The following is a 15,239-nucleotide window of genomic DNA, read 5'->3' as shown; positions in this document are numbered from 1 at the left end:
GCCCATATTTGATATAGCGCCTTCTAGAGTCCTGGAACCCCCCAAGGCGCTTTACAACACAATCCGTCATTCACCCATTCACACACACATTCACACACTGGTGGGGATGAGCTACATTGTAGCCACAGCTGTGGCGCGCTGACAGAGGCGAGGCTGCCGAGCACTGGCGCCACCGGTCCCTCCGACCACCACCAGCAGGCAACGTGGGTTAAGTGTCTTTCCCAAGGACACAATGACAGCGACAGACTGAGCGGGGCTCGAACCTGCAACCTTCTGATTACGGGGCGAGCACTTAACTCCTGTGCCACTGTCGCCCAATTTACCCAAATTAACCACTTCCTGTACATAACTGCACACCTCAGTGGTAATGAGGTTCAAGGCTGGGTGTCTCCTTGTTGCCTATTATTGATGGTTTATGTATTTGTGTTCCTTATTACTGTGGATGATTAACATGTTTGTGATTTTTTTCTTTCAACTTGTTTTGCACGTGTTTTCTTTTTATAGTAAGTTGACGACCGCTGCGCCCATTCAACAACCGAGCAATTAATGTATATATCTGACAGTGGTCTGAGGGTTTTAAAATAGAGCCTGATTTTAATTCATTTGTCCCACTGCCATTGTTGAGTTGGGTAATCTAATTTCCCCTTAAGCTATTTAATCTCCTGTGCTTATCACACATGCTTATGTCGACTCAAAAGATGTTCTCTGGTCTGTGTTTTTCATGTTGCTGTAGATGCTCTAAATTTTTTTGTTTTACATTGAGGCCTCTGATGTGTTTTTATTCCAGCCAGATGAGGGTGCCATAACAGTATTTTGTGCAGCACTTAATGAAAATGTGGTTAAAATAATATATAACTCTTGCTGTGTAGCTGTGGTTTTCTGAGTCAGCTGATCAGGCAACATTCATTTACACAAAAGTATGTGTTGCAAAAATGTCACGACCCAAGGCAGAGTTTTATTACTGAGATAAATTAGATGGATTGATTTGGTATGTGCTTGGTTTGCCTCTAAGGCTTCAAAAACAAAATGTGGACTCCCTCTGAATTTTGTTTGACCAGAAAAGTTTTCTCTTGTTTGCTCTAGTCACGAGAACAAACACTCACTGAAACATTTCAGAGCGACTGGAGCGTAGAAAAGAAATGGACATTCTGCTCCCTTTGTTGCTGCTTTACAATAGTGACTTCCTCTCTTCTCCCGAAGTCAAATTTTACTTCTAAGGCCTTGTTTTTGAGTGATCAGCCAGTTTGAACACAATATCTTTACATTTTGGAGGCATTGATGAAGTCACACATGCCAGGAATAGTTCCACAAAGAATGCAGATTCTGACAGGCAAACTTTTGTCGTTCAACGTGCAAATCCCTCACCATTTTACCTGGTTCGTTCAACTGAGTTTTAAGACATGCAAATGCAGACTCGCAGCTGTATTCATGACAGATTATTCAGGAATTTTATACAAATCAGACCGCCTTGCCTAAATACAGAAATTAAACAGAAGAGTAGTGATGGTGTTTTTCTATAATAGGCCTTGTTCTTTTATTGTTTTTACCTCATTTACCATGTTTTATAATTTTATTTTTGTTTAATCTACTTCCTTTGAATGTTTTGTGCTTGTTTTTACTTTTTATCTTACTTTTAATGTTACACAACACTATATTTGATCCTATGTGTTTTATGATTGTGTTTGGCACCTTGGGCTTCTGCTGAGGTCAGTTGAGTTGAATTTATTTGAATTATTTAAGTTCTTCAATTGAGCACTTGAAAACCCATGCATCAAAATCATACAAGCTATCAAAAATATACCTCATTTTAAATACAATGGTTCCATTCAGACATCACTGTTTTAGAATGAGGGAGAAACTTGAAAACATCAAATGTAGTAACTACAAAATTGTTGGCAAAAGGAGATCTGAGGCACTCAGGAGATACAAAAATAAAAAGCCTTTATTAGTACATGGCTCAAATAGTTAAAAACATAAATGCCGACGTGTTATGTTTTGAACTATTTGAGCCATGTACTAATAAAGGCTTTTTATTTTTGTATCTCTCTGAGTGCCTCAGCTCTCTTTTTGCCAACATTTATGTGGATCCCTTTGCTGAAGAGCACCAGATAAAATTTCTTACACCCCTGCAGCACTTCCAGCATTTTTTCTATTTTCATTAGTTTCAACATTATTTATTTACACTTCGTTAGTACTTAACTGTGTTCTCATATCAAACAGTATAGGGTATTTTAAGAGTTTTTTTCTTTCTAGTTCGTCGTATTTTCAGTTGAAAAAGAAAATATTCATGTTTGATTTTTTCCTCCACCCTCTTCCGTTTAAATCTGGTCACATGATCTAGTCGCCGTCCAATCAGCTGCTAGAATTCTGCGGCTCGTAATTTTGAACAGACGAGGAGCAGCCAACCGAGTGCTTGTAAGCTAGTAGCATAACATCGACTAATATTCCCCTAAAATGTATACTTCTCTTTCTCACTGTTTTTAATAAAGTGAAACCCATTAAGTGTAGTCAGTGATGAATATGAGCACGCATATTATCACTCCTGGACCGTATCGAGCCACAAAATTGGTAAGTTTTCTTGTTTAGCTAACGGAAACGAATCTTTTACGTGATGTATTCCGTACTGGTATTTGCAGTGCGTTTGTTGATCAGCGTTAGATTTAATTTAAGTAATTAACTATTCGTTATTCTGCCAACACAAGCATGTTGTAAATCCTCCGCATTTTATTTTTAAAGCAGCAGTAGCTCTGTTTCGTTTTGTTGGGGTTCTAAACGAGACTATGCGTGAGTTACGTCATCAGATCACTAGTGTTTTATTTATTGTCATTAAGTTTATCTTATAATTCAGCGTGGCTGACCGATATTAGTGTATTCCTCTAAATTAAACGAATTTCTTATTTCTGCAAACACCTCGTTTCTCCCAATAAAAGCCACAAAACCCAGCCGGTTAGTGGTGATTTCATGTTACTTGAGTGTATTTATTTATATAGCACTTATAACAGACATGGAATCACACGGTGCTTCGCTTAGATCATTTTGTGGTATAGTTCTTGTTTTGTCCTTTTAAACAGAGTAAAATAAGTGCAGTCACAAAGGATTTAGCCAAACGTTAACACTTCTGATAATAGATTTGTTGCACGATTTACAAGGAAATAACATTTACAGATAAATGTGGAAAAACTTCATCTGTGATTGGGTTAGATCTGTCATAATAACACAGTTTTCTAGACAATAATTTGTCCCAGTAATTATTGTGATAAATGATGCTGCTGCTTGGAGACCATTTTCAGCTAACATATGGCATACAAATGCAAGTAAGCCCTCTCAAAGATCAGTAAACTACATGACTTCTGGACAGTTGACTCTGCAGTGGATCACATGATATGTAATAGCCTGTGTAATATTATCAAGATCTGGTGTAAATACAGATCATGTATGCATGTTGATATTTTCTCCTATTTTCACATATTTACACCTTTTTTCTATTGTTTTTGCTATTTTGATGTAGTTCTTGTTCATATTTTTCTTGTTTTCACTGCTGAAAACTGAATTTCCCAGAGGAACCTTCCTACGAAGAAATTAAACGCTGGAGCTGAAAGTTATTACATATTCAACAGACAACTAATGAAAACAACACATCTTTTGTCATATTTTTCTTTGTCATTTTATTTGTAACCTCTGTGATCATGTTAAATTTTTTATTGTGCTTGTGAAGCACCGTGATGTTTATCTTGAAGTGATCTATATAAAAAAATCTTCTTCACCTCAAGGACAACTGGAGACATTATTTTGTTCTTTTTATGTAGTCCAGAATCCTGGTGTGGTTTTTATCTCCAAGTAAGATCTAAACTTGTTTTTATCCTCTCTCAGTGGAATGAGGTGACTCGTTTGTTTCGGGCCGGCATGCCTCTCCGGAAGCACCGGCAAAACTTTAGGCACCACGCTTCCTGCTTCACCGCCTCGGCTGCCGTGGAGTGGCTGCATCAGCTGCTTCAGAGCAACAGCAACTTTGGTCCTGATGTCACCAGGCAGCAGACGGTTCAGCTCCTGAAGAAGTTTTTGAAGAACCACGTGATCGAGGACGTGAAGGGTCGCTGGGGGACCGAGGATCTTGAGGACAACAATGTTTTGTACAGGTAGAGAAATTGTGGAGTCTATTGGGTTGTTTCACAAAATGCTTTTTTAGTTATTTTGGGGTGAATTGTGATTTATTTACAGTAATGTTGGCTTTGTCATTTGTTTGCTTCTCAGATTTCCCTCCGCCTCACCTCTGAAGCCCATTCCCTGTCCAGCTCCACTGTCGGGCCCCAGCTCCATCAGAAAAAGATCCTCATTCAGGGACAAAGATGGCTTCTTTAAATTTAGAAGCGTCAAGAAGCAGGAGAAAGAGACCCAGGTCAGTGGGCTTTTAAATCATTGTGTTGATGTTTATTAGTGAAACCAAATGTTCTACGTTTACATACAGTCACCAGTTTTTAGATAACGAGGAGAATTTGTGTGTTGAAATTTCTTATTTTCAGGAAAACATGGATCCTGCCCTCCAAACACAGCAAGAGGGAGCTAGCCAGGCCTCAGAGGAGCAGCAGCAGCAGCTACAGAGGCGAGAGCTGACTGTGGGGGATGAACTGGAAATCTGGAGAGACATCACCCTGACCCAGTATAAACATGCTCTCTCTTTAAAACAAAGCCTTTTAATTCAATGCACTTTGCTAAACATATAAGTGGCAACGACTAGAGGCCAACTGATGTGGTTTATTGTAAGGCCGATGCCGATTTTTAAAGAATTTTGTTGCAGATGGCAGATTGGCTCTAAAGCCAATTATTAAGGCAGGTGTGTGTGTGTGTGTGTGTGTGTGTGTGTGTGTGTGTGTGTGTGTGTGTGTGTGTGTGTGTGTGTTTTAGCAGCACATTGATTGTGAAAGACAACAGAACACTGCGATACAAAATAAATAAGTAAATAAATCTCTTAATATTTATTGAATTTCAAATACAAAAACTAACTAAAAACATTAAAAAAAAACTGGTGTGTTGGGGTCCTCTCTGGAGTCTAGTAGTGGCCGTAGTTGGCCATACAGGTGCCTGATTTTGAACATTTTTTTTATCAGTTTTTAAAAATAATTTAAAAAGTTATATATATATATAATATATGTGTGTGTGTGTGTGTGTGTGTGTGTGTGTGTGTGTGTGTGTACAGGTGGTCATTAATTGAGGCCAACCAATATATAGGGCGGCCTCAATTAATGACAGGTTAAAGTTTTACACCCGACCTTCTTTTGTCCTTTCTCTCTTTTGTGTTTCAGCCTGCTGAGAATTCTGGGTGTTCCATCCCTCAGTGAAGTTTTAGATCAACGTTGCCTAAATCCTCAAAACATCGTCCACAATATGACCAAAGTCAACAAGCATGGAGTCGTCACGCTGGACGACAAGACCAGTAGGTTAACGACGAGGAATGAGAAGCCCTGAGTTTTGAAAGATCTCGCACAGCAAATGTTTTTTTATGTACAGAAATGTTTACTATTGTTGTTGTTGATCACAAACCAACAGAACAAACATGAATGCTGAAATGTAAACCACAACCAGTCTAACCTGGAAATAACCTTTTCAGATGACCTTCCTCACTGGGTTCTGTCTGCCATGAAGAGCCTGGCCAACTGTAAGTGAAACAAACACAAACGCTCAGTTTGCGATGGATACCAGGAACCATTTTTGTTTCTCCCACTCTGGATGGAAAGCCCGAGGTTGGAGGGCTGTGGATGAGGATTAGGCTCACTGTATAGAAAAAGAGAAATGAAACTCAAAAGTCAGTTCTTTTTCTGTTCATTGGCCTTATTTTTCTGTAGAGACCAATCAGCGCTCTTTAAAGAGCAAGTCACCCCCAAATAAACTTTTTTTGCTGATAAACTAAATAAACGAGTGTCTAATCGTGCTGCAGACGCATGTAGTCAATAATTTGGCACTTTAGTGCATCTTAGTTAAAATTTAAATATTCTGCCTAAAACTGGCAGTGTTGTGCCGTTGTCAGGTAAAAACTCTGCACTGCATTTGAATTTAAATCTGCCATCGCTATTGGCTAAGAGGTACCCTAGAATGTTAGCTGGTACCATATGATGTCACAATGTCTAAAGAGCAAGTCGCCCCCTACCAGAGTATTACTCCACTCCCACTTCCTGTTTGAAAAATGCAACAAATGCTGTTGCCTAGCAGACTGAGAGGGCGGAGCCACTAACACACACACACACACAGGCTCACAAAGACATTGTGACATCATATGGTACCAGCTAACATTCTAGGGTACCTCTTAGCCAATAGCGATGGCAGATTTAAATTCAAATGCAGTGCAGAGTTTTTACCTGACAACGGCTCAACACTGACAGTTTTAGGCAGAAAATAAAAAATGTAACTAAAATGAACTAAAGTGCTAAACTATTGACTACACGTGTCTGCAGCACGATTAGACACGCATTTATATAGTTTACCAGGAAACAAAAGTTGATTTGGAGGTGACTTGCTCTTTAAATGTGTTTTTTCACTTTTCACGCGTGTTTTTGCACCTGTTTGTTTGGAGACCAGACAGATGAGTTGTCCCCTCTAGGGATCTTAAAACCCCTCAACACAAGACAAGCGTTTCATGTGACTTGTGACACAGCACTGAGATTTATACAGCCTGAATATCGCTAAGAAACAAAACCTGAGATGACCTTATTCTATGCTCTGTAGATATGTAACGATTGTAAAGTTAAAAAAAAACAAACATTATTAGTTTTATTTGTCAGTTTGAGATCTCGAACAGCTAGATTTTCCTAAACGATCCCTTGAGGGGATTTTCCGAGCTTCGGTAACTTGTTCTTTATCTCCAGGGCCGAAGTACGACAGCGAGCAGCCATCTTATCCCGGCTTCGAAAGGGACGTCTTCAAAACGGTGTCCGATTACTTCTACAGCCTTCCGCAGCCGTTGCTCACCTACGAGCTTTATGAGCTGTTCATAAACGTCCTGGGTAGGTTTATTATCCTTTTGTGGGAGCCGGAGCTGAAGGATAACCTCAGTCCCATTCGGCCACTTTCTCTGATGTGATTTGAGTCCGTGTCATCTAATCGTTCATTTGGGTTCTAACAGAGGCTTTGGTTGTTTGTGGCGTCCTAACAGAAACCTGAGCCTTTTGTGTGGATGGTTGTCTGTGACTAGCTGACGTCTCTGTGTGAGCGTTGCAAGTCTAAAATAACTAAACCGTCTCCCTCCCCTTCTCTGTCTGCTTGCACTGACCCTCTGCCTGCACTGTTTGGCTCTCTCTGCCCGTCTCCCTGTCTGCATCTGCTTTCAGCGTTTTGTGGCTACATCACAGCACCCAATAAGCTCCAGGCCGGGAAACGCAAGAGGTGGGATCTTCCTTCCGTTCCGCCTCCAGCCAAGTCGTCCTTTCGCTCCACAGAGTGTCTCCTCCTGGCGCTGCTCAGACAGGGGTCATGTGACGAGACGGAGTCGCCCATGAGGGAGGTGCTCGGTGGGAAGCTTCAGTCACGGCTGGAAGCGCTGAAAGGAGACGAGGCCGATTCGAGCGGCGGCCAGCTGGGAGGCAGCTTCGCTAGCCTGAGCACCGTCGCTTCCTCAAGGAGTCAAACGAGGAGTTGTTCACTGGAAACTGTCCTTGCCACTTCTGCCCCCCTCACCCGACAGCAGCTGTGTCTGTCCGTGGACAGCCTGGCGTCCTGTTCCCGTAGCAACCGCAGTCAGAATGACAGCTCTGTCATCACAGTACAGGAAGACTGCTCAAGCTCAACCTCTGAGTTCAAAACAAAACTCATCACTAAGGAAAATGCTGCGGTTGTCACCGCCAGAAAAAAGCGGGCCACGGTTTCCATGGAAACTCGGAGATCAGCCTCCTCTAGGCCTCGCAGCGTTGGCAGCTGTCTGGACATTGTTGTAGAGACCAGAGAGGACGAGGCCAGAGAGATTCAGCGGCAGAGCCGTGCTGCCAGCTACCTCGATGTGAACGGACCCTCAGCACAGCACCCCCCTCCGTCCACCTGTCACCTCTCTTTCTCCTCCCATCTTTACTCTCTTTCACCTGCACGAGGCCGGAGGGCTGCCACAGAACCTAGTGGACCCAAACCCGCCTCCAGCACCTGTAATCTCTGGACGCTCCCCGCACCCGCTGTCGTTCGACGCTGCTTTAGCTCCGTGGACGTGTCCGAGCCACCCCCACCCGTGTCACTGCTCAAACTGCCTGTCTGTGTGCCTGCCAGAAACTTCCAGCTCCCCCAGCCCAAACCTGAGCACAGTAAGAGCCTCTCCCTGTTACCTGTCTGTCTGCCGTGTCGATGCCCAGTGAGTTCACCCACATCTAACACCTTACTAACACGGGAGGTTTCTTCCTGACTTCTTTTGGCGTCGCAGTCCTGCTCGACGATTTTTTAGAGGATGAGAGAGTTTAAATATCATCTCATTAAGAATTTGGTGCTTTTCTGTCCTAAATTCAAACAGAACAACGTACAGCCGACTGAACCCACAAGCAGCTGTACACTAGTTGCTTTTGGACTGAGTTGTTTTTGTATTTTACTGCTTTTTAATTCATATTGAGTGTTCTTTTCCTCCAAACCACATCCATGTGATCTGTGGCTTTTATCATGAAACTTTGACATCCCATCCAGTTTTTGTTGCCGCCTAAAAGCAAATAATACATAAATGAATCAAACTTAAGCGGCAGGACTCCCTCCTTCCACAGTAGTGCTGGTTTAGTATAAAACTTACTACACATTACTAAATCCTTCAGTTCCACCAACTCGCATTTCATCACAGCTGTAGTGGATTGATGTCTTCCATCTATTCATCCGTCTAGGCTAGTGATGTCATCGCAGTGATGGATAGATGTGGGTGTGAAGAGTGATTCCTAAACAGAATTTCCTTCCTTATCATGAAGGTTTTAAGGTTGTTTCTGTGCGTCGTCATCCAGGTGTTCTGCAGCCTCAGTGCGAGCGCGTGGCCGTCGAGGCCCTGCAGCTCTGCACTCTCCTCCTCCCCCCTGCTTCTCGCAGGAAGCTGCAGCTCCTCATGAGGATGATGTCACGCATCAGCCAGAATGTGGACATGCCCCGCCTCCACCCTGCTATCGGCACCCGTACTCTGGTGAGGAGCTAGCAAATGTTCTGCATTAGGGATGTGAATTGGTGAAATTATGGCGGTACGATACGGTATATCTCGATCACCTAACGCTAATGGGCTCGATACACGGGAGGTGACAATCGACCGCGATCAGCTAAATTTGTCACTGTTGCTTTTATTGCCTGACATACGCAAGGCGACCCGCGGCAGCGGTAAAGCTGTCGAAGCGTTCTGTTCCATGGCGAAATCGAATCTTCTGTTGTTTTGGTTGGCTGTGTCAGGTTGGAGGGAATTAAGGTTATTTAAAGCTTCTTTCCTGAGTATTTCTCTTATCCGATTGCACCATCTAGTGGCTGACAAGCATATCACACAAAAAAGTCTATTCTTCTGTTTTTTTTTTTTCAAGATGGCGACTTCACGTTTCTGTTTATAAACGTGCTTCTGTAGCCGACAAACAGAGCAAAAACACGTTGTTTTATGAGTATTATTCTCATGTCGTGTTGTGTTCTCATTTATTATATATATATTTTAGAGACTTTCTTGTCCGTGAGAAGTTCATCAACTGCATCAGCCGAGGTATTCATTAAATTTGAAGCATCTAAGCGGTAGTCTAACGCTATTGGTTAGTTCTGGTCGGTGCTCAGTTTCATATTGCACGGAGCTCTGCCGGGCAGGAGGCGTGCTTAGCAACACAAAAAAAAAGACGTATTGCTTATATTATATCACAGTACATGATAAGATAATCACTTTTACGGATTTCAGAAAAATCGTACATCATTTCTGAAAGTGGAAATCTCCGGAAAGCAGCTTTAAGGGTTCAGAGTTAAAAAAGCGGTCGATAGGATGTTTCACAAGGTGCTGCTAGAGTTATGTGAAATCTTACCTCTGAGTTTACTATATTTAAAAAAAAAAAAAAAAAAAAAACGGAGAATGGGTTCATCTCATATTACAAACCAGAGAATATCTCTATATTCTTTGGTAGAAATATTGTACAGTTCTGGGAAATCCGTCACAGCAGGTGTCAACTTGTCCTCCATGTTTGCGCGGAGGTGTACGGAGCATCCTGTCCGCTCATTGGTCAGTGAATGAAACCTCCGCTGATTGGTCCTCGTCCGAGTGACAGCGATGAAAAGTTGAAAATATTTCAACTTTCTGGGATCGCGTCGCTTTGTTGCCTGTGCACGACACGTGCACGAGCGCAAAATTTCACACTCGCGTTTTTCGCGTTTCATACTTCGTTTAGTAGGAGGGAGACCCGCGATTATTGCTTTGTCGCCCATGTCTCATTGAAAATGAATGGAGGAGAGGCGATGTCGCCCCCCGTGTGTCGAGCCCATGACCCTGCGATACATTCAGTCAGACGATATTAGCGATTTTCTTAAACAGTTTATTGTGGGAAAATTCAATGAACAGTCCAAACTGATACTTAACATGTTTAACATGAGGTATCTGAACCGAAATAGAGGGATTTACCTTTCAATGGTGGAAACAAAACCCATTGCACACTGCTGCCAACTAGTGGTCAGCATTTGAATCGCACCAAAAGAAAATAAGTACATACATTTGCTTGTAAATTCTTTTAAAAGTTCGATAATTTTGAACATTGATATCATATATATGGAAAAAATATCGTGATATATATATTGCCATATCAACATTTCCTTACGTCCCTATTCTGCATGTTTGCAGCCTTTTTACACATTTAGTTTCATTATTTTTGTGATTTTCAGATGGTTCACACATTTTCAAGCTGCATCCTCAGCAGCGCTGAGGAGTGTGACTTGGATGAGCTGTTGGCGACCAGACTGGTGTCGTTTCTGATGGACCACCAGCAAAGCATCCTCTCAGTTCCAGAATACCTGCTCAGTGCAATCGGTGACCACATACAATATCTCCGCACCACTCAGGTACCCCTAAATTCACTTACATAAATATGAGATACACATTTCATGATGCATGTGTCTGAAACGTCATTATGGGATGTACATTTTTTCATAGAAAGCGGCTAAATGTGTTCTGTTTGTTGGTGAGAAGAAGTTTTTTGAAAGTGGACAAATGACAAATGTGTACTTTGTCCTGTCCTGTCCCAGGTCCCCATCGACACCGGTCCACATGCTGACCGTGATGATCTAGTGTCCGTTCCAGTACCAATGTACGCGTTCTGCAAACAGATAAGTGGCGCTGAGTTTGAGCAGCAGAAGCTGGAGTCTTCTCAGAAAGCCATGGAGGAGCTGCTGGAGATTCTGCTGACAGACCAAAACATAAACGAGAAGGATCGACGCAAGAAACTGAAGCAGGTGACGAAACTTTATACTGTTTGTGGCAAACAGAAACAACTGTCAGGCCAGCAGGTGGCAGCATTTAACGCCCATGGTAAAAATGGCCTGTATTTGTATAGTTCCTTCTTAGGGTTCTACAACCCCCCAAGGCGCTTCGCAACACGGTCATTCACCGTGTTACGACCCAGGCTGTCTGGGGGGCGTGGGGTAACAATGAGGACAAATGCTCTGGTGGTGTTAAAAGGATAAATAAACACGAAACCCAAGTTAACAAAGAATAAATCAGCGGCAACTCATAATAACCAGTAACAACTATGGATGCACCAATACGATACTGGAATCGGTAAAAGTTAACCGATACCAGGAACCGATACCAATGCAGTTGCTTGAAAATGGCTTCACTGTAACTTGTCATTTCTGTTCACCTAATATTTTAGTTTTGTGATGATTTCCATTCATATATTTTACTTTTTATCTACCTCACAGTCTTTTCCTGTTGAAAGCAGAGAAGAAAATAAAGTCTGTATTCCAAATCATTGCATTTTTTTGTGTGGTAGAAGTATCGGTATTGGTTATCGGTATCAGCGAGTTCTCAGATCCAAGTATCGGTATCGTATTGGTTTGGAAAAAAGTGGTATCGTTGCATCCCTAGTAACAGCATTACGACAAACATCTCTAACCAAGTGAAAACAAACGTGTCCTCAGACCTTCACATTAGGGCTGCAACAAACGATTATTTGGATAATCGATGAACCGTCCAGTTGCCTCCATCATGCATGAAAATAACACAAACATTTGCTTTATTGTGTGTGTAAAGTGTAATATCACCAGATTCAGAACGACCTTCAGGGCTGCAGGAAGCGTGGATCGGTTATCTTTTGGCGCTGAGATCATTCTTGTCTGTTGTGTGCAGCAAACCCTCGTGGGAATTCAGAGGGAAAAATTATCAGCTGCTCTAAAAAAAGAAAAAGTAGATGACTAGAAGCCCTTAATCACATTTGTCCACCTGGAGGTCATGAAGATGCAGAAAAGTGTCGTTTCCTGTCTTACTGGTGTCTGCTTTAGTTTCAGAAGCAGTACCCGGACATCTACGGTCGTCGGTTCCCCTCCTCAGACCGGGCGAACAAAGCTGACGGCAAACCAAAGATTAAACCACCTCTCCTCAGCGTCAGGAAGACCAAAGCTTTCAGCATCAGGAGTTAAACCAGCCTGTTGGTTTTGGTGCTCTTGTTGAACTGGCGTTCTGTTTTCAGGAAGAAGCCCACGTGCGGCCGTAAAGCCGCGTGACGTTCGGAGGTCCTCCCTCTGGTTCTGGTTTGAGAACACGTCTGCCGTTTTAGGGGCAGGTAAACAAACAGGATCTTTTTAAGGAAGGTCAAATGTTTCTGCTGCAGGTTTTCTGTTAAACTATCACTGTTTTTACCTTGTGTGTGTGTGTGTGTGTGTGTGTGTGTGTGTGTGTGTGTGTGTGTGTGTGTGTGTGTGTGTGTGTGGTGGGGGTGTGTGTGTGTGGTTGGAAACAAAACTGGGAGTAAAATATTCAGAATTACAAATGAACATAGGAGTAGTGAGGTTATAGATCTTATTTATTTAAACATGTTATTGGGAGCGTCTGAAAGCTTGTTTTGTATATTTTCTGGACCTGTTGTGTCACCAGTGCTGAGCGTTTACGGGACGTGTTCTTTAATATTTGTGCGTTTTAGATTGTTGGTCTTTTCTCTTTAAGTTTCTTCTCATCGTTTTAAAATGTTAACATCAGCGGTTCCGTTTTTCTCATGAGAAATCCACATTTCAGCACAAAGACGTTCGTATCTAACAGTTTTTTTAATTTATTGGTTTTTGTCTCCGTTTCTGTTTGTTTGTGTTCCTTCTCTTTGTTGTTTGCAGGTTAGTGAAGTTATTTTGCACTGAGTTTATTTGTTGGGAAGAGCCTGCAGACTCATGTCAGTGGGTCATTTAAATGTTGTCGGACCATATTTCTCCTCAGAGGGATGTTTGAGACGCCTGCTTTTATTTTGTGTTATAAATAAATAAAAGGAATTGGTGGATTTTCTTTGAATAAACGACAGTAACAGCTGGTTTATCCTTTAAAGAACGCACCCTGGCAGGTACCCTCGTGTTTGACTAAATGAAGAATTGATTGTGATCTGGTGTTTGTTTGGACCTCAGGTCAAGTGAAGCGTGCATGTGCATTCACTCGGTGTTTTCGTGTTGCTGTACATAGGCGTGCATAATTTACAACTTTGTTTACTCTGCAGTTATTTGGGAAATAAACTTGTTCTGTTATCAATCAGTCAATCAAAGATACTTTATTAATCCCAGAGGGAAATTAGAGTTTCAGTACACACAATTCAGAGATCAGACATACATGGGCAAGACACATGACAAGAATTGGTGACTGTGGTCATTCGCAACCCTGAGTCGTGCTACCTTAATAGAGATCAGAGGGTTACATGAGGATTGGTTCAGGTGGAGGGAAAAAAGGCACTTCAGAGTTACCCTCCACAGGGAGGGCAGCTTTGCTCTGCAAAAAAACACCTCAGACAGATATGCAACAGACTTCAGACAACACAACATAAGTGTCCACTAGGAGGGGTGGTGGGTTGAGACTATCCCCACTTCAGTTCCTGCAGCCACGATAAGCAGCGCATGTCACCTCAGTGTGGATAGGGGGAGGAGCATAGAGGGTTGGAGGGTTGCAGTGACCCTGGAACGTTTCAGCGGCCTTCCTGCAGTCCCGCCCACGGTGGGATAGGAGACAGAGTTGAGTTGCCATAGCGACGGCACATTCCACATATCTTCTGAGGGGGGAGTTTTCGTTGGAGCCTTGCTGGCTCAAGGTCACCAGATTCCAATTAGAAATTGTTTTGAGGCCAGACAGAGATAATTTCCTCTCTGTCTTACAGTTTGTTGGTCCTCAACCTCTCAAAATCCCAATAATGGACGTTAATCTATCCCAATCCGTGCTGATTCGTCCACTCTCTCCTTGATGGCATCCATCTTTGTGCCAATGAATGAATCTCGGCCAAAGTCCCAAGCTTACGATTCATCTCGACAATTATGTGAGTCTGTGAATTCACAGCGAGGTGCAATCCATCTCTGAGCTCCGGGATCTAGCCGATATTCCTCGACAGCTCGTTAATTTTCCGGTAAGCCAAGTAGCCTCCAATGCCGATCAGCAGGAAACCCGACACCAACACCACAAATATCCACATGTCTTCAGAGTCCTCCACAGACAGCTGGTCTGTCCCGGAGGGGCATCCGGGAGCCCCTTCTCATCGTTGAAAAAATTTGATCAACCGCGTTGAGTGACTAACTGACGAGATCCATTTTAGTGATTTCAGTTTCCAGAAAAAATGCAGAAGCAGCCGTGCACCCAGCACACAGAGACAGACAAAGGCCTTGAGGATAAGAAATGGAGGAGAGGAGAAGAAAAGCGTCAGCACCCTCCAAGAGCCAGAAGAGAAAATGGAGGAAACCTTGTCTTCAACTTCGGTTATGACCATTTAAAAATGCTGCAGCACTGATCTCTGACATTTCTGCATCCTGGTGGCAGCCCCGAACTTTCGAACAAACTGGATGCTCCGTAATCCAAATTACAGCTTGTGAAGGATAATCCAGCATCCACAGCAAACTGCACTCCATGTTTCTGGATTGAAAATGGTCCCGTTCATCAGAGCAGGAGGTGATTTCTCTCCTTTTGCTGGTTGCTACAAATGTCTCTCAGGACAAAACTTCCATGCAGATTTACATTTGACTTTAATCACGATGCCTGCAGGACAGAAAAGCTTTGAAGTCTTTTTAAAGTATAATACTTCTTCATATGTAACCAGGAGGCGGCTAAAGCCCCCTTTAACAAGGTA

The 15,239-nt window shown here is 42.7% G+C and overlaps 1 protein-coding gene across 1 annotated transcript; it reads left to right on the top strand.

Annotated features, from left to right (window-relative positions):
- The first annotated feature begins 2,382 nt into the window (after window positions 1–2,382).
- depdc1a (DEP domain containing 1a) lies at window positions 2,383–13,669 on the top strand. The gene is made up of 12 exons (XM_015971132.3): window positions 2,383–2,568; window positions 3,871–4,136; window positions 4,252–4,396; window positions 4,521–4,657; window positions 5,301–5,431; window positions 5,606–5,653; window positions 6,858–6,995; window positions 7,320–8,276; window positions 8,949–9,121; window positions 10,828–11,004; window positions 11,188–11,394; window positions 12,442–13,669. The coding sequence occupies exons 1-12, from the start codon at window positions 2,515–2,517 to the stop codon at window positions 12,577–12,579; spliced, it is 2,571 nt and encodes an 856-aa protein (XP_015826618.3). The 5' UTR covers window positions 2,383–2,514; the 3' UTR covers window positions 12,580–13,669.
- The last annotated feature ends 1,570 nt before the right edge of the window (window positions 13,670–15,239 follow it).

The sequence above is a fragment of the Nothobranchius furzeri genome, chromosome 8 (assembly GCF_043380555.1).
Source record: "Nothobranchius furzeri strain GRZ-AD chromosome 8, NfurGRZ-RIMD1, whole genome shotgun sequence".
In the NCBI taxonomy this organism is placed as follows: domain Eukaryota; kingdom Metazoa; phylum Chordata; class Actinopteri; order Cyprinodontiformes; family Nothobranchiidae; genus Nothobranchius; species Nothobranchius furzeri.
The sequence above is the reverse complement of the archived record's forward strand: the minus strand, read 5'-3'. Positions and strand labels throughout refer to the sequence as shown.